At 44.9% G+C, this 19269-nt stretch overlaps 1 protein-coding gene and 1 pseudogene across 1 annotated transcript; one reads left to right on the top strand and one right to left on the bottom strand.

Annotated features, from left to right (window-relative positions):
• The first annotated feature begins 351 nt into the window (after positions 1-351).
• ACTA1 (actin alpha 1, skeletal muscle) lies at positions 352-3578 on the top strand. The gene is made up of 7 exons (XM_077149405.1): positions 352-484; positions 1373-1513; positions 1605-1929; positions 2297-2458; positions 2571-2762; positions 2867-3048; positions 3165-3578. Exons 2-7 carry the CDS (start codon positions 1385-1387, stop codon positions 3306-3308), a joined length of 1134 nt encoding a protein of 377 aa, XP_077005520.1. The 5' UTR covers positions 352-484; positions 1373-1384; the 3' UTR covers positions 3309-3578.
• Positions 3579-8230: 4652 nt separating this feature from the next.
• LOC143674086 (zinc finger X-chromosomal protein-like) lies at positions 8231-14138 on the bottom strand (annotated as a pseudogene).
• Positions 14139-19269: the final 5131 nt, after the last annotated feature.

The following is a 19269-nucleotide window of genomic DNA, read 5'->3' as shown; positions in this document are numbered from 1 at the left end:
GGACCAGAGTGGACAGGAGTGGGGAGGCCTTTCGGACAGGTGCAACTCCGGGAGGCGCAGACTCACACAGGCACCCGCGGGCGCACTGGGTGACCCTCACTCCACCCCATCCCCTCCAGCGGGCAACTCAGCCGGGTCGGGAGGGGCAGACCCGCCAGGGAGACACTCCATATACGGCCCGGCCCGCGTTACCTGGGCCTGGGCCAGGCCGCTCCTTCTTTGGTCAGCGCCGGGGACCCGGGCGGGGACCCAGGCCGCGAACCGGGCTGGGGGAGGGGGCTTTCGTGCCCAACACCCAAATATGGCTCGAGAAGGGGAGCGACATTCCTGCGGGCAGGCCCGGCGGGCGGCGCGGGGGGAGTGCCCGCGGGCTATATAAAACCTGAGCAGGCCCAGCCCGGCCACCGCAGCGGACAGCGCGAGAGAAGCCTCGCTTCCTCCCAGGGCCCGAGCCGGAGAGCAGCAGTTGTAGCCACCCGCCCAGGTAGGGCGGGGGTGGGGAGGGAGCCGCAGGGGGCGGGGACGGGCTGCCACCCAGGAGAGCGCGGTGATTCCCGGGCGGAAGACTGCCGGCTCACCTGAGTCCGAGGCCTGCGCCTGCCCTGCAGGCTGCACCTCCTCCCTAGAGCCACACGCGCTTTAAAGAAAAGTCAATTAGATAATCAAATGGCCTTTGGAACCCCTCCAAATTTATGGTCAGCCTCTTTGGGCCGCTGTACCTGGCTTTTAGGCTGTGCCGAGCTAGAGATAAAAGGTTCTACCTTAGTCGTCCCCAGGGCATGTCTCTCCCAACCAAGTGCCACAGCCAAGGGCAACAGGGTAGCTCTGCTCTGGGTTTGCCCACAGAGTGGAAAGGATCCCTTCCTGAGTCTGGAATATCGTGGATGCCCATAACAGGCCATCCCTCCCTGGACAAAGGGCCAAAGCGCCTTTACATGGTCCTCTCCACTCTTCCTCACATTCATCTAACAGGCAGCCTTAAATCTTTTGCTTGACAGATGAGGCAACTGAGGCAAGGGGAGGTTGGGCGGCTAGCAACTTGCTCTTGGAGCCGGCTGTTTCTTGGGAAGACGGGGAGGTCTCAGGACACAATTTCCCACCTGGGTGCCCGGGATGGAGGAATTCTCGGTGTGGTCTCGACACACCTGGGCCAATACCCTGGCAAAACGCAGCCCTGAGCCCCCCGAGGGCGAAAATCCGGTGGGGGCCCTTTTGGCCTCTTCCGGGGCGGGATGCGCGCAGTTCGGGGCTGAGTGGTGTCCCTGGGATCCGGGGGAAGGGAGGGTGCTCTGGCCGGGCCGAGTCTCACCTCCGCGCCACCAAATACTAAGCCGACGTGCCGTGCGTCCCAAAGATCTCCCTGTCCTTGCAGAAACCAGTCACCATGTGCGACGAAGACGAGACCACCGCCCTCGTGTGCGACAATGGCTCCGGTCTGGTGAAAGCCGGCTTCGCCGGCGACGACGCCCCTAGGGCCGTGTTCCCATCCATCGTGGGCCGCCCGCGTCACCAGGTCAGGCTCCCCACCCTGGTCCCAGCGCAGCCCGGCGCCGCCGCAGCCGGGTGAGCAGCCTTAACCGGTCGGTGGGTTCTCGGTTCCGCAGGGCGTCATGGTGGGTATGGGTCAGAAAGACTCCTACGTGGGCGACGAGGCTCAGAGCAAGCGAGGTATCCTGACCCTGAAGTACCCCATCGAGCACGGCATCATCACCAACTGGGACGACATGGAGAAGATCTGGCACCACACCTTCTACAATGAGCTCCGAGTGGCTCCCGAGGAGCACCCCACCCTGCTCACCGAGGCCCCCCTCAACCCCAAGGCCAACCGCGAGAAGATGACTCAGATCATGTTTGAGACCTTCAACGTGCCGGCCATGTACGTGGCCATCCAGGCCGTGCTGTCGCTCTACGCTTCCGGCCGTACCACCGGTGAGTGCGCGCCGGCTGGTGGTGGGGTGGGGGCTCCTCCCCACGCCCCGTGCCTCCCCTCCCACCCACCCCCTCATCCAAATACAGCTGCGCTGCCCGCAGCCCACGCACCGGCCAAGTGGAGACCTCTGCACCCGCCCCTTCCTTTCCACCCCCAGTCTAAAGCACCCAGGGCGTGCGTGCTCCGGTCGGAGGGGCCCCAGAGCCGGGTGTAGGGGCACCTAGAGGCTCCCCCAGCCCCGAGACACCAAAGGCCCCCCTCCCTGCCCAAACCTCAACCCCACCCACCCACCCCCAGCCCATCCCCCGCGCGGGATTCGGGTCTCACTTCCTGCTCCTTACTCCACTTCCCTCCCACTGCGCACAGGCATCGTGCTCGACTCCGGCGACGGTGTCACCCACAACGTGCCCATCTATGAGGGCTACGCCCTGCCTCACGCCATCATGCGCTTGGACCTGGCCGGGCGCGACCTCACGGACTACCTGATGAAAATCCTCACCGAGCGTGGCTATTCCTTCGTGACCACAGGTACGCGGCGCCCGGGGCACCTTCGAGGGGTGGGGAGGACCCGTGTGTGTGTGAAGACGCGGCGACCCTCCGCCAAGGGGTCACCTCCTGCCCCCGCCCCTGCCCCCCGCAGCTGAACGCGAGATCGTGCGCGACATCAAGGAGAAGCTGTGCTACGTGGCCCTGGATTTCGAGAACGAGATGGCTACAGCCGCCTCTTCCTCCTCCCTGGAGAAGAGCTACGAGCTGCCCGACGGGCAGGTCATCACCATCGGCAACGAGCGTTTCCGCTGCCCGGAGACGCTCTTCCAGCCTTCCTTCATCGGTGAGGGCCCCCTGCCGGCCCGGGCCAGCCCGGGCCGGGTCCTCTCCGCTCCCGCCCTCTCGGCGCGGTGCTCTTCCTCACGCTTTTCCTCCCGCCGCCCCCAGGCATGGAGTCCGCCGGCATCCATGAGACCACTTACAACAGCATCATGAAGTGCGATATCGACATCAGGAAGGACCTTTACGCCAACAATGTCATGTCCGGTGGCACCACCATGTACCCGGGTATCGCCGACCGCATGCAGAAGGAGATCACAGCTCTGGCTCCCAGCACCATGAAGATCAAGGTGCGCGGCGGGCGCGAGGCTTCCAAACCACGCAGTTCTCCCCAGCAGGCCCCCTGCGCCCGCCCCCCGCCGGCTGCGTGCTTCCTCGGCTCACCGCACACGCCCTTGTCTTTCAGATCATTGCCCCCCCAGAGCGCAAGTACTCGGTCTGGATCGGCGGCTCCATCCTGGCCTCCCTGTCCACCTTCCAGCAGATGTGGATCACCAAGCAGGAGTACGACGAGGCCGGCCCCTCCATCGTCCACCGCAAATGCTTCTAAACACAACACGCACATCTCCCGTGTGCTAATTCTCCTCAGGATGACAAGTCTGTTAAAAGTTTCAGGTGGCTGAACTCGAGCTACAGCCAAACATCTTTCTCTCGTAACAACTTCCGCTTAATATGGCTGCAAAACTGACACGGTGTTTATAAAGTGTACATACGTTAATTTATTTTACCTCATTTTGTTATTTTTGAAACAATGCCCTGTGGAAGGAAATGGAAACCTTGAAGAAGCATTAAACTCAGTCATTCTGTTATGCTGCGTAAACCTGCTTGTCGTCCTTCTTTATTGGGGGTGGGAGCGGTGGGGTCCGGAAAGGGGAAGAGGGGCCCTATGCCTTCCTGTCATTTTTCACATGACTTGCGCTTCTTAGAAGACACGAGTTCTGGACTCCCACACTCACGGTGTTCCCTCTGGATCAGATCCATCCCCAAACATGGACAGGCCAGCCCAAGGTGGTCTTATTTGACCCTAACGTGTGTTTCCGAGGCAGCTTTCTCCTCCGCGCACACGCTTGAATAAGTTACTAGGGACCACTAGTGAACACGTGGCCCTGGGCTGCTGCGCGGACGGCAGAGCGCTGGCCGTGGTGCTGAGTTCCCGAGCGCCCTCTCCGCGCCACGCCTCCTCCTGAGCCGGCCCTACTGAATCTCGAGATCGAATTGAAAGGGTGTTACTCTGCATTTAATAACCCAATTTTTATTTACAAACGAAGATAATTATTGTATCTTCCAAATCAGGAAGTCCTTTGTTTTGTGCTGTTATTGGCTGTACAAAGACCCTTCCTGTAGGGGATTGGGAAAAGATGCACGGAGGTGGGAGGAGGGCTAGCAAGCGCCTGGTGAGAACTCCAGAAAGAAGGGCATGCGCGCTGCGGTGAGGGGTTGTCGAAGGCGGCCCAGCAAGGAAGTGTCCGGAGGGGAACTGAGACTGACAAGGGGGTGGGGGGAAGGAACAGCGCTCCAGAAATGTTTTAAAGGCTCAAAATATACTAACAAGGTTTGAACTTCAATGGGAAAGCACAATACTTGTCTTTTAAAAAAGTAGCCTAAAATTTCCTAACGAAGATTTCCAAGAGCGGTGGTCCCTAAATAAAAGATTCTAACTCGAAGAACATATTAATGATAATAGGTTAATTTTTTTTTAATCCATGAAACTTCAGTATACAAGCTGTGAACCTTAAGTTAAACCATGGACTATAGTTCATAATACAATAATAAAAATGTGCTGTCACCAATTGTAACAAATGTACCACAGCAATGCAAGGTGTTAATAATAGGGTGGTATGTGGGAATCCTGTATTTTATGCATGATTTTTCTGTAAACCCACACTTTCTCTAATAAATTTTTCAAAGAACATATTAAAACTATTCAGCAATAAGTTTATAGGCAGAATTAACAATTGAGTTGTGACATATATACCACATAGCCATATTTTATCCCCCTTTTTCTGGTCTCTTGAAATGCTTTAGAAATCTTGTAACTCCAAGATATTACCACTGCCAAATTTGAATATCAAGAGATTGAGTAAAATTTACGATTTTTGTAAAGCAAGTGTATGACACCATGCCCACTGAAAACCATGTATTATCCCCCAACCCCCAGGTCTGATAAAAGTTAAAAGTGAACTAAATTCTAACTTTTGGGTAAATCCAACTTTTAATGGTAATAATAAACAAATAGGCATTTCTGAGAAAGAGAGTACAGTACACACACATTCCTATGCCTGTACAATTAATTTGTGTAGCTAGTAGCTTGGAAAAATAATATGAATTAGCTAACTGTCATGCCAAAAATTTTTTTAACAGGAAAAATTCTAATTTTTATTTTTGCACTTTATTCTCAAATACACAATTACAATAATGTCACACATCCCTATATGATTTTCTTTTTATGTATTTTACTTTTTTTTTTCAAATTGTACACAGGGAGGGACATACAATATTTAATAGGATATTTCTGCAGAACAATAATTTTTTTAATGTCCTTGCAAAAATCTGTGCCTCTTTAAAACATTTCACTGAAAGATCCATTTTTTTAATAATTTTTTATTAATTAAAAAAAATTACAAGAAAGAAACGCAAACATCCTTAACATATGCTCATTCCGTTCTACATATATAATCAGTAATTCACAATATCATCACATAGTTGCATATTCATCATCATGATCATTTCTTAGAACATTTGCATCAATTCAGAAAAAGAAATAAAAGACAATAGAAAAAGAAAAAAAAATTTACATACCATACCCCTTTCATTGATCGCTAGCATTTCAAACTAAATTTATTTTAACATTTGTGAAACATCCATTTTTTAGCTTTTCTAATCAAAAGTGTTTTAAGAATTAAAACTAGGTTATAACTAATGTCAGTACATAAATGACTACAATTTCATTTTCTCCTTATACAGACAAATACATCTTATGATATTCACTTAACCAAACCCTTAAACACCTTTTTTTTTATTTTTACACGGGCAGGCACCGGGAATCGAAGCCGGGTCCTCGGGCTTGGCAGGTAAGCATTCTTACCTGCTGAGCCACCGTGGCCCGCCCCTTTAAACACCTTTTAAAGGTTTCACTTTTGTGCTTTAAAAAGAAAAGAACTGTGTATGAGTCCAGACTACGTAAGAGAAATATAAAGTGTGTAAAATGTCGTTCTTTATCTTTCAGTTTATTTTAAAAAATAGAATTGAATGACCAATTATTTATATTTTCTGTACTAATTTTACAGAATGTTTAAAAATTCTTAAATTTCCACTTTCACTTAAATGTTTTCTTTTACATTGTTTCAGGGAAAACTAAAAACTATGGGAGATATTAAAGGTTCTCACAAAAAAAACAGACAGAGCTTTCAAGAATAGTACTGCAGAGCAATGAATCACACAATTGTAAGTTGCTTATATTAAAAAAAAAAAGGCATGTTATGGGGGTCAAGAAGGTACAGGAATTCCAGAATCGACCCTGTGGCTCTGACTGCCATTTAGGACAGAGTGCCTGCTAGTCCTAAGCACTTGAACTAGGCTTAATCAATCTAGCACTTCAGAGCTTGCCAAACACCAAATATTTAGAATCCTAACCCTATAATCATAACTCCTGAATACAAATATTCATATCAAGAAGAGAGGTGAAAGGTAAAATCTTGACAGCAAGGAAGGGATGGTGCACCACAGTGGAGCGGCAAGATTGCTAATGAGTGGGAAGAAAATTTCTAATTTCCCACAACATGCCAGATGTTGTGCCAACATAAGGGACCCCCAAAAGTATTTTCAGTTCTCCAAGATTCATATTAACATAACCAAATTCTAATTAGCTGAATTAATTTGATAAATTTATGACTCTGATTCAGACTGATTTGTTTTAAAGAATGTCAACTTTCAATGAAAAACAAACTGTGAAAGACTTGGTGATATTTCAAATAAGGCCTCAGATTTTCATTATGGACTTAAAACACACCTTTATCTTCTAGTCAAAAACCAACTTGAGTATTACGTTTTTTTAACGTTTACTAACTGTAACTGTCTAAGAAATAACAAAGCAGGCTGAACTTGTCAAGTGTTAAGTGGTAATTAGCACCCATTCTGGTACATGGGACCATTGCTTCCCCATTACGTGGTGAGACACAGAATTCCCTCACGTGCTTCTCAGGGTAAAATGGGGGAGTTAAATCTGGATACTCATTAGCTTTTCAGAAAAATGTAAAGGCATGAAGCTGAAATTGTATGAAAAAAATCTATCTAGAAACATCTTAATTTCTATTTTTCAATTGCCAAAGATATTTAAAAGAAAATACCTTTATACTTTAAAAATACTAGTGTCCTTATTTCCCTTTTAATTCTTCACCTGAGTAGTCTCTCTGAAGAACATGATTTACAAAATGCTCTCCATGCATCTCTGCATCTTTCACGTTATTATAAATTTAAACCTTTTCATTATAGATTTTAAACAACTACTACTTGGGGTTGTGTGTATAATATTTAAAATAAGCAATACACACAGATACATGTCATATATATGTGTATAGATATACAGTAAGTCAGGTACATTTACATATACAAAGTTGCAAAAGATCCTATTAGCCACAAATTACCTCTAGGAGAGTCTGAAATTCAGTCCTCAGTAAGGCTCATTAATATCACACAACCATTCCAAGACAAAGCAGCACAGACAGAATAATAAAAAAATACAACAGGAACAAGCAAAAATTTTCAACAAGGGTCACTAAAAGTTTGCTACGCTGACAAAAGATGTAAATACTCCAAGGAAAGCCAAAAGAAGTATGTTTTGTCTGTTAAATAGAGTGGAAATTAAACACGAACCTGGCACTGTTCTTTATTCAGCAAAGCCAGGGATACAAAAGCTCAAGTGGAAACTTAAATGTCATGTGGTTTGCAAATATTAAGCAAGATAAGTAAATGAATTCCATGTCAAGATATTTAGACCTGACCTTAAAATCTCCCATTTATATTAGTAGATGTCTCTAACAATTTTATTGTAAGAAATTTGTGAAAAAATTAGTCAACACGAATACCTTCAGCATTACCAATCTACAGTTACCTTAACTTTAAGTTAAATGGTCTTAGAAGAGTACCATCAACCATCAAGGTATGCAAGGTAAATATTTAAACACATATAAAACCTCTAAGATAGAAAAGTTCAGTATAGAATCAGGAATTATTTTATTAAAAGCAACTTGCTTGTTGCCACTTTACCCCATGTATAAAACAAACTGAATAGAATTCAGAACACTGCTGAACAAAATGTAAAAAAGAAAAAGAAAAAGTTAAATAGAAGCAATAATTCCATTTGTACACAGCATAAATCAATAAACAGTAATGTATGTGAACGAGACTGATTGGCTTTAAAATGAAATTTCTGCTTCAAAGCCAATATCTCTACGAAAGTCTGCAGAAGATTTGTTAGGGCAGGCCAACTTCTTTATGATGTCGCATTATGTGCTGGTTCTTTTCTGAAGGTCTTTGGAGCCCTTTCTTGCAGTGCTCACAAGGGTGAGGATAGTCATTCGTATGAATGGAAATAATATGCCATTTAAAGCCTGTGTTATGTACTTAAAGCAGTCACACTGAAACACTTTCCTACCACGGTATGTCTTCATATGCTTTTCCAGCTCATTCTGTGGTCTAAATCCTTTTCTACATCCTTTCTAGAAAATCCTTTCTACACTTAAATGGAAGATCTTTTGTGTGAACTGAGAGAATATGTCCACTTAGAACAAATGGATCTGCAATCTTGATGTCACAATGTCTACACTGGTGCATTTTTTTTTTTTTTTTTAGGTACTCAGTAAATGTTTATTGAATGAAAAAATCAAATAGTGTTGGAGGAGAGAGTAGGGGAAAATGCTTACTTTTTACTTAATATCCAGATACAGTGGTGAGATTGTGGGTGATTTTTACTTGCTTTTTTACAATTTGTTATATTTTCTAACATTTATATTGTCAATATGCATTATTTTTATCATCAGAAAAAAAAAGTCATCTGAAGACAGTCTGGCCTCTAGAATGCTCTCTCTGGCTCCCCTAAATCCCTACCTTCCTACTAGCTCTAGCTCACTTCCTTGGGAAAGCTGCACCAGAGCAGAACTCATTTCTTCTGCTCTGTCTTCACGGGCTGGGCCAGGATGATTGTGAGAATGACCGTGTCTGTCTGTCTGCTCCATGGGTCTGTGAGCCTGGAATGCATGGAGCATGTCTTCTTCATCGTATTCATCTCTCTCCCTACATCTCTCTGTTTCCTCCCTCTCTGCTCACCTGCACCTGTCTCCTGCTCTCTCTCTATCCTCAATCCTTTCTTCCACCTGGCGCTCCTCTCAGCAACTTCTCCTCCCACTCCTCTGCTGGCTCCTCTGTCAGTCAGAATGGCCTGTGCAGGGCCCACTCTGTAAAGAGGCCTTGGAACTGCAGGGATGGAGCCTGCCCGTCCCTGGCCCCTCATGGTGTCCCAGATTTGTTGTCCCTGCTGCCTCCTGAGCCACCTGGGGGTGGGGGTGGGGGTGGGCTCTCCTAGAGCAGCCTACGGAAGGCCTCTCTGGGAGTGGACCCCACCAATAGGGAGGAGTCTGCAGGAAGCCCCCCTGGAGCAGTGAGCCAGCATTCAGATCAAGAACAAATTCCAAAACCTTGCAAAGCAGCGAAGGATTATGGGGTACACCTAATACTGAGCAAGGGGGCAGAGGGCCCAGAGGCTCTTGAGCACTGTTGATTCTGCCATGTGACATGGCCAAGGCTGCCCAGGTGAGGAAGCATGCCTGTTTTCCATTGATTTGCTGCGAGCGTCAATTTCCTCATGTACAGAGGATACTCGGATAACTTCCCACCTACGATCCTGTGGTGGGTTCTGATACCTAAGTCATCACGTCATGCTGAGAATTGAATGAGGTGCCTCACACAAAGCACTTCATCCAGTAAGTGCTCAACACATGTTGGCTACTGCTATTTCGTAAAAGAGAACTGTGTTATTATTATTATTATTATTATTATTATTATTATTTTATAGTTCAGGTGCAGCTTCATTCAGTGTTTTAACATAGTTACCTTACAATTAGGTATTATTGTGCTGTCCATTTTTGAGTTTTTGTATCTAGTCCTGTTGCACAGTCTGTATCCCTTCAGCTCCAATTACCCATTATCTTACCCTGTTTCTAACTCCTGCTGGTCTCTGTTACCAATGATATATTCCAAGTTGATTCTCGAATGTCGGTTCACATCAGTGGGACCATACAGTATTTGTCCTTTAGTTTTTGGCTAGACTCACTCAGCATAATGTTCTCTAGGTCCATCCATGTTATTACATGCTTCATAAGTTTAGTCTGTCTTAAAGCTGCATAATATTCCATCGTAGGTATACGCCACAGTTTGTTTAGCCACTCGTCTGTTGATGGACATTTTGGCTGTTTCCATCTCTTTGCAATTGTAAATAATGCTGCTATAAACACTGGTGTGCAAATGTCCGTTTGTGTCTTTGCCCTTAAGTCCTTTGAGTAGATACCTAGCAGTGGTATTGCTGGGTCGTAATCCATTCTGCCAGTCTATGTCTTTTGATTGGGGAATTCAGTCCATTAACTTTTAGTGTTATTACTGTTTGGATAATATTTTCCTCTACCATTTTGGCTTTTGTATTATATATATCATATCTGATTTTTCTTCTTTCTACACTTTACTCCATACCTCTCTCTTCTGTCTTTTCATATCTGACTCTAGTGCTCCCTTTAGTATTTCTTGCAGAGCTGGTCTCTTGGTCACAAATTCTCTCAGTGACTTTTTGTCTATAAATGTTTTAATTTCTCCTTCATTTTTGAAGGACAATTTTGCTGGATATAGAAGTCTTGGTTGGAAGTTTTTCTCTTTTAGTAATTTAAATATATCATCCCACTGTCTTCTAGCTTCCATGGTTTCTGCTGAGAAATCTACACAAAGTCTTATTGGTTTTCCCTTGTATGTGACAGATTGTTTTTCTCTTGCTGCTTTCAAGATCCTCTCTTTCTCTTTGACCTCTGACATTCTAATTAGTAAGTGTCTTGGAGAACGCCTATTTGGGTCTATTCTCTTTGGGGTGCGCTGCATTTCTTGGATCTGTAAATTTAGGTCTTTCATAAGAGTTGGGAAATTTTCAGTGATAATTTCTTCCATTAGTTTTTCTCCTCCTTTTCCCTTCTCTTCTCCTTCTGGGACACCCACAACACATATATTTGTGCACTTCATATTGTCATTCAGTTCCCTGATCCCCTGCTCAAGTTTTTCCATTCTTTTCCCTATAGTTTCTGTTTCTTTTTGGAATTCAGATGTTCCATCCTCCAGTTCACTAATTGTAGCTTCTGTCTCTTTAAATCTACCATTGTAGGTATCCATTGTTTTTTCCATCTTTTCTACTTTGTCCTTCACTCCCATAAGTTCTGTGATTTGTTTTTTCAGATTCTCTATTTCTTCTTTTTGTTCAGCCCATGTCTTCTTCATGTCCTCCCTCAATTTATTGATTTGGTTTTTGAAGAGTTTTTCCATTTCTGTTCGTATATTCAGCATTAGTTGTCTCAGCTCCTGTATCTCATTTGAACTATTGGTTTGTTCCTTTGACTGGGCCATATCTTCAATTTTCCGAGCGTGATCCGTTATTTTCTGCTGGTGTCTGGGCATTTGATCAGATTTCCCTGGGTGTGGGACCCGGCTGGTTGAAAGGTTTTTCTGTGAAATCTCTGGGCTCTGTTTTTCGTTTCCCGCCCAGTAAGTGGTGCTCGTGGCGCTCGTCTGTCTGCGGGTCCCACCAGTAAAAGATGCTGTGGCTCCTTTAACTTGCCAATCCGAATCTCGCAGTCGGCCCGGGAAACCGCGTGTGGAGCGGGGGGTCGCCGGCCACCGCGGCTTGGGGGAGTGCCGGTCCAAATTGCCCAGCTGGCCTGAGACGCCAAGCGTGGCGGGAGGGCCCCGCTATCCAACGTTCCCAGTCAGACCGGGAAGCCACGTGTGTGGAAGGGACCCCAGTCGCCAGCTGCCCCGGCCTGGGAAAGCGCGCGCCCCTCGGGTATCTCACCGCAGCGGATTCTCCCTGCCCGTTCAGCCATTCCAGAATGGGGTACGCTGTCTTTTTGGTCTCTGTCGTGGCTCCGGGAGCTGTTTTGTATTGTTTCTGTTTCTTTAGTTGCTGTTCTGGAGGAGGAACTAAGACCCGCGCATCTTACTAAGCCGCCATCTTCTCCGGAAGTCTGTGTTCCACTGGTGCATTTTTTAACCCTCATGGGCAGCCACATGTTTCTTGAGTTCTGAAGGCCTGTGAAAGCCTTTATTACACACGTCACACCTGTGCAGGTAGTCCTTTGTGTGAACTGAAATTATGTGTCATTTCAAATCACTTGAGTTCGAACTGCTGTGGTCGCAATGCAAACACTGGTGTGTTTTGCTTTCTTGGTGGATAAGAGCGTGTCGCTGCACCTCTTCGGTATCTGAGAAAGCCAGAAGACAAATGTCACACTTGAATGGCATCTCTTGACTATGCTTAGTTTTTACATGAATTTTCAAGTTAGAGGAGTCTGCGGATTTATATTCGCAGTACTGGCGTTGGTATGGTTTCTCCCCGGTGTGGGTTAGCATGTGCTTTTTGAGTCCTGAAGGATGACGAAAACCTTTACCACACTCCACACAGATATGAGGAAAGTTCTTGCTGTGGACTCCCAAGAGGTAAGGATTCAATAATCCTTGTTCGGTAGTCTTGTAGTCACAGAATTTACACCTGTGCATTGTGTGGGCTCCTTTTTCCTTATGCACCATATTGTGGGTAAACAAAGCCCCCGCACGAGAGAAATGCTTCCCACATTCGTCACATTCGATGGCCTTCTCTGCCTTGCTGGTCAGCTTGTGGCTGTGTAGGTGGCTGTGTAAACTCATCTTCTTGTTGGTAGTGTCATCACAGTCAGTACAGCGATATTTCTTCTTGGTGAGGTGTTCAGAATGGTTTTTCATGTGCCTCTTCAAGAAACCTCTCAACTTCTTCCCACAAATCTTGCAAGGATAGACTGCCAAGGGGTGTTCATCAGGGCCAATAATTATTGCTATTTGGTACTGCCTGGAATCAGGTCATCTCCTTTTCTTTGGTTTTTGTTTAGCCGGCCTGCCAAGCCCAGAAGACTCATTTATGTGCAAGAGGGCACCTGCAGTGCCATTCCGGTTTTCACATCCATCAGAATTTTTACCATAAGCTGCCCAGGCTATTGGCATGAAGGTTTGCTTTCATTGTCATCCATTTGCTGTTCAAGGACCGCCACAGCTGCAGTGGCTGCAGCAGCATCTTCCTCTCCTACAGTCTCTTCCATATAAACTTTGTCAGTGATTTCAGCAACATTTAAATCTTCATCTTCTTGTTGAGAGTCATTTACAGTCTTACAGATCTTCTTCTCCCTTAGAACATGAATACTGCTATTCTGATCAGGTAGTTTAACTCCATGGTCATTCTCAGGCTCACTCTCCACCAAGTTTTCTGTTCTACCTAAGTCATCCTATCCAGGGTCAGCTTTGAAAATGTAAACTTTGATGACCTCAGGGCAAGTGCCATCCACTTTACAGGGATCCATTTCTGATTCTGCATCCATGGTCACACTAAAGGAACCATCATGTTTTACGTTACCAGCATCATCCAAGGGAATCATAAGGTAGTCCTCACAGTTGCCTTTGCCATCATCTTGCTGGTCCACAGGGATCCCGTTGGCATCTATGACTGCTTCAGAGGCACAGTCTGCTACCAATACTTCTTCTGAAACTACATCAGTTATGAGAGGATCTGTGACGATTTCTGCTTCTACCACGTCATCATGAAACACATGTTCAACATGTCCAACATCTGGCACATGTACAGATTCACTTGTCAAGATGTGTGCTGGCATAGACACTGAGGCTGAAGTAGTGCCAGAAGCTAACACATCATCTGGGACTGTGCAGTGTGCTAAAAATACTTCTTCAGTCACTTCCGAGTCCAGTACTTGCTCAGGAATGAGGACAGTTTCAGGTACATCTGCTTCTTCCATGACATCTGAGCACTGAACATCTTCTATAACAATGTCTTCTATGACATCTTGGATTACAACCGAGTCCGGGTCATCAGGAATAAAGTTATGTGCAGCTATGTCTGGATGCACAATATCTGAAACAAAACAGTTTCTTGCACTTCCACAACAATTTGGTCACCATCTGTGTGTGTAACATCAGCTCTTCACAAGACTGTTGTGATGACCAAAAGGGAATGTATGGGAAGTTTCTCAAAAAACGTTGCATCAAAATATGAGTTTGGCCCTTGTGGTTGCAATTCAAGTCCATCTTCATCCATGGCCTTTAATTTTCATCAGACATAGCTCCAGACGGGAGTGCGGGAGGGCAGTGATGGTGACGGGTGCTGCAGGCTGGACTTTCTCTTCATGTTAAAATATTTTTAAGCTAGAACCTCAAATCACTTAACTGTGAGTTAAGTAACATATCTAAGGGGCAATGACCCATTTCTTCTGTGATCATAATAATTAAATATCTTGTGATAGTTTAGAACCAACAGATATTTTCAGTATAAGCTGGTGGTATTTCCTTGAGCTCAAATTAATTTCTAAAACCCATCTTTGAACTTGTGTGGAAGAGAGGGTGGGAAGATTATAAGAGTTGTGGGACGAGGTGGACTGTAACATAACAATATTTTGCCTTTTTCAATATCTCCCAACTCTTCCAACTTTGTCAGCAATTATGCACATTCCTGCATGTGCTCTGTCAGCTTTGCGCCTTCATTATTTTTTCCAAAGGTGAACTCCATGAGAAGTCGTGTGCAGAGAGACAAGCATTAAGAAACAGTTAATTTTGTTGGCAATATTTACATGCACTGTCTTGGCTCTGTGCCTTCTTTGTCTATGCCCACTATAAAACCCTGCTTTCCCCCTCTGATCAGTGTGGCTTGCTTTCACATGGAGCTCTGAATCGACAACCTTCAGAGCAACCAGACTTGTCTCCTGTATGTAAGTCTCCTAACAACAATTTGTCTCGATAAAAAAAAACAACCAGAACCCACCTTTGACATCCATTACCCTTCTACTGAACATAAGTGCAGGAAATATGAATTATGTGGTTTAACTGGAAATGCACCAAATCTAAAAATTATTTTCCCTTTCTGCCTCTTCTCTGAAAGGAAATCACATCAAGCACTTTAGTGGTGTTCGAGAACTTTCCTGCTCTTATATTAGGCTGTGATTATAGATATCTGATAAATTGCATTACCTATATCAGGCCTGAAAGAGGATGTTTGGTGTGATGAGCATATGCAAATTTTTGCACTAGGAGAAGAGAGAAATACTTATTTCCAACAGCAATGAGTGGTTGTAGCAATAAGGAGCAAGAAGCCCCTGTGTAGGTTGTGGTGTGCTAGGCTCTGCACAGGGTAAAATTCTACAGCAGATTCTACTGAAGAGCCATCTGAGAAACCAGTTTGTGAGCTGTAAGTGAACTGAAAATCACCACAAAATCCACCTCCACCCATTGCTTATCGTGCATCTCAGATTTGGCAACAGGACTTATGGGGATTAGCTATCTAACAGGAGATATTTCTTTCTCAAATGTCCATTAAATTGGCATTGATCCCCCCTCCCTCCCCACTATATCTATGTTACTGGTATCCAGTGGAAAAAAGACAGGACAAGGAAGAAAATGGGAAAAGAAACGTCAAGATTAAAAAGAGAGATTGGAGTTGGCTGAAAAGAATGAATGAATCTGGGCCTGGGTTTTGGGGTTTGCCTAGACTCTTGTATCTGAACCATTGGAAGCTAGCATCAGACCATGGAATATCAGTGTCATCTGTCCCCTGGACTGTCATCCCAATGTGGCAGAACCCACAAGAGGCTAATTTAATATTTTATTGTTCACTACTACATGCAAGAGGTATACAGAAGGCTAAGACCTGGTCCCATCCTCAGGAACTCACCTTATTGGTCTCTACCTTCACTAACCACTGCTAAAAGCTCAAAGCCTGTGGGGGATGCTGGCTGGGAGAGAGGTGGGGGCACACCCTGGACAAGGAACTATTCAGATTCTGTTGACACCAGGGCTGTTTCTCAGTCTGTTCAGCTAGTTGCTATATGAGGCTGGCCTCCCTAGCACAGCTTTTGTTCTCTGACAAGGCTGACTGAGTTCCAGATATTCGTTCTTATTGGGAAAAACACATCCTTTCTTTGTGCTCAAGAAGGCCTGCCCAGGCTCCTGGCCTCAGGGGGACACAGAGAGTGGCACTGCCTCTCACGCTTGGGAGATTGGCAGAGGAAATGATGAGTCTGGGCTCAGCGCCACGGACCAGCTCTGCCAATGCAGGGTCATTTCATGATGAGCCTGCCTCCCTGCCTCCCTCTGTCTCCTTTTCTGTCGCTCTCATTTCCCTTCTGCCTTGCATTTGTGGCCTTCCCTTTTGAAGGTATCCATTTTAGCACTGTTGATATGTCCTAGTCCTTTCCAGGAGTCACCATAAAACTAATGATCTGTGTATTACCTATTGCTCTTGGAAAGCAGCTGGGAAAATCTGGCTCTGGTAGCACTCTGATTAAGTACACTGGGGCTGTAGGGCTTCCATGCCCACTGTCTCCTTGTCACCCACAGAGCAAGTCTTCCAAGCAGGCCACCACCGCAACTCCCAAAGGCAGGTGCGGTGGGGCACAAGCAGCGGGAACTTAGCTGAACCTGAATGAGGAACCCAAAAGGTCTTGTGAAGACCTGTTCTGTTGGCCATCACTTGAGTGAAGACTCCCTGGACGCTCTGATTGACCTCTACTCCCTTTATCAGTTTCTTAATGACTTTTCCTGATAGACAATGGTTTCTGGGGGTGATGAGTACATGAAAAGAACATTTTGAAGGGTGCAAACAAGACTTTTGGTGTGAACAGAATGAAAAGGACCTTTGACGTGATAATCTTCTGAGGTTTTCCAAACTTCATCACTATGCTGAGGTAAAAAGGCACAGTCCTGTCCTCAGAGGGTTCTCAGGCCTTGGATGGTGCTGGTCACTGGGTTTTCCCTAGGAACATCAGAGCCCTTGTCTATGATGAGTCAAAGGCAGTTGTAAACTCATTTGATCTTTATTCTACCCCATCTATCCCAATTTCTTGAATGGTACCTGTATTAGCTTCCTAGGGATGCCAGAACAAATTATCACAAAGTTGGTGGTTTAAAACCACAGAAATATTTTCTCTCACATTTCTGGAGGCCAGAAGTCCACAATCAAGATGTTGGCAGGGTTGGTTACTTCTAGAGGCTCTGAAGGACAATCAACTTCATGCCTGCTTCTCTCCTAGTCTCTGGTGGTTGCTGACAGTCTTTGGTGTTCCTTGGCTTATGGATGCATAAATCCTATCTCTGCCTCCATCTTCATGTGGCCTTTCCCTCTGTGTCTCTCTCCTCCCTTTTCCTGTCTTTTATAAGGACACTCATCATTGGGTTTAGGGCTCACCCTAATGCAGGATGAGCTCATCTCTCAGGATCCTTACCTTAGTTATGTCTGCAGAGACACTTATACCAAGTTAAGGTCACATTCTGAGGACCCAGGTGGACACATCTTTTGGGGGTCACAATTCAACCCATTATAGTACCTGAGAGGCTGCCATTAACAATTCATTTTAATGGGTCATGAATCCCTTATGTTAATATCATGTTTTATGATTTGCTAAGCACTTTCATATTTCACAAACATGAATTTCATCTTATAAGATAGCTAGGATTGGAGGTGTTATTCCATTTCTATAAATGATAAAAATGAGGCTTCAAGAGTGAGTAATTTGCCTACCTTTATAAAAATAGTAAGAAAGGTGGAGCAAAGACTTGAACTTGGAACTTTTAACTGCATTCTTTTATTTTTCAACCTTGCTGTATCCCATATATATATATTTGTCTTCTTTTTTTAACACTTTTTTATCATGAAATATAACATATATGCAGAAAAGCAATAAATTTCCAAGTACATTTAACAAGTAGTAATAGAACTGATTTTAAAGTTTGGTTTGGGTTACAGTTCCAAGATTTTTCGTATTTTCTTCTAGCTGCTCCAAGACATTGGAGACCAACAGAAACATCAACATAATGATTCTGTAGTCAAACTCATTTGTTAAATCCTATCTTCTCTGTTATACTCCTCCTTCTCTTTAAATAACATGTATATACATAAGAGCAATACATTTCAAAGTGCATCACAACAATTAGTTGTAGAACATATTTAAGAGTTTGGTATGGGGTACAATTCCACAATTTTAGGGTTTTATTTCTAGCTCCTCCAAGACACCAGAGACTAAAAGAAATATCAATATAGTGATCTGGCACTCATACTCATTTGTTAAACCCTACCATCTCTGTATAACTCCACCATCACCTTTGACTTCTCTCCCACTCTTTAGGGGTATGTGGGCTATGCCCATTCTAACTATTTCATGTCGGAGGTGGCTGTCGATAATATGGGATAGAGGGGTGGAACTAGTTGATATTCTGGAAGGGCTGGCCCCACTGCATTTCAGGATTTATCTAGTCCAGGGACCCATCTGGAGGTTGTAGGTTTTGGAAAGTTATCCTAGTGGGTGGAACTTTTTTTTTTTTTTTTTAAATGGGTAGGCACCAAGAATCGAACCTGAGTCCTCTGCCATTCCAGGCAAGCGTTCTTACCTGCTGAGCCACTGTGGCCCTGGATGGAACTTTTGTAGAAGCTTATATAATGCCATAGGTATTCTTTAGGATTGGCAGGAATGGTTTTGGTTGGGGTTTGGCAAGTTATGATAGGCAGTAATGTCTAACTGAAAAATATATTAAAAGTGACCACCAGTGTAGCCTCTCAACTCTATTTGAACTCTCTCAGCCACTGATAACTTATTTGCTACACTTCTTTCCCCCTTTTTGTCAGGATGGCATTGTTGCTCCCTCAGTGCCAGGAACAGGCTCATCACTGGGAGTCATCTCCCACACCTCTAGGGAGAATTTCACCCTGGATGTCATGTTCCATGTAGGGTGGAGGGCAATGGTTTCACTTGCAGGGTTGGGCTTAGAGAGAGAGAGGCTGTATCTGAGCAGAAAAAGAGGTTCTCCGGAGGTGACTCTCAGACATACCTATAGATGGGTTAAGTTTCTCTGCTACATACATAAGCTTCACAAGAACAAGCCTCAAGATCAAGGGCTTGGCCTATTGATTTGTGTGTCCCTAATGTTGGCACAATATCTGGGGTTTCCCCGGTGGTAAAATTTAATGGTTCCATAATTTTTCTCCCATTCTTCAAGGGACTTTGCCAATACTTTTGATTATCTGCTTAATATACTCTGGGATGTAGCCAGGTGTTACCTGATTACATGTATCCCTTATATTTTATATGTATTTCTTATAAATAGCATATAGCTAAATAGTTTTTCTAGTCTGACAATCTTCATCTTTTAATTGAGATCCTTGGTCCATTTACATTTAATGTAAA

The sequence above is a fragment of the Tamandua tetradactyla genome, chromosome 2 (assembly GCF_023851605.1).
Source record: "Tamandua tetradactyla isolate mTamTet1 chromosome 2, mTamTet1.pri, whole genome shotgun sequence".
NCBI lineage: Eukaryota > Metazoa > Chordata > Mammalia > Pilosa > Myrmecophagidae > Tamandua > Tamandua tetradactyla.
The sequence above is the reverse complement of the archived record's forward strand: the minus strand, read 5'-3'. Positions and strand labels throughout refer to the sequence as shown.

Bases quoted from the DNA above. Each gene is read 5' to 3' on its own strand.
- ACTA1 (XM_077149405.1), top strand. From the start codon at position 1,385: ATGTGCGACGAAGACGAGACCACCGCCCTCGTGTGCGACAATGGCTCC. The intron at 2,459-2,570 runs GTACGCGGCGCC...TGCCCCCCGCAG, and splicing joins CTATTCCTTCGTGACCACAG to CTGAACGCGAGATCGTGCGC. The intron at 3,049-3,164 runs GTGCGCGGCGGG...CTTGTCTTTCAG, and splicing joins CCAGCACCATGAAGATCAAG to ATCATTGCCCCCCCAGAGCG.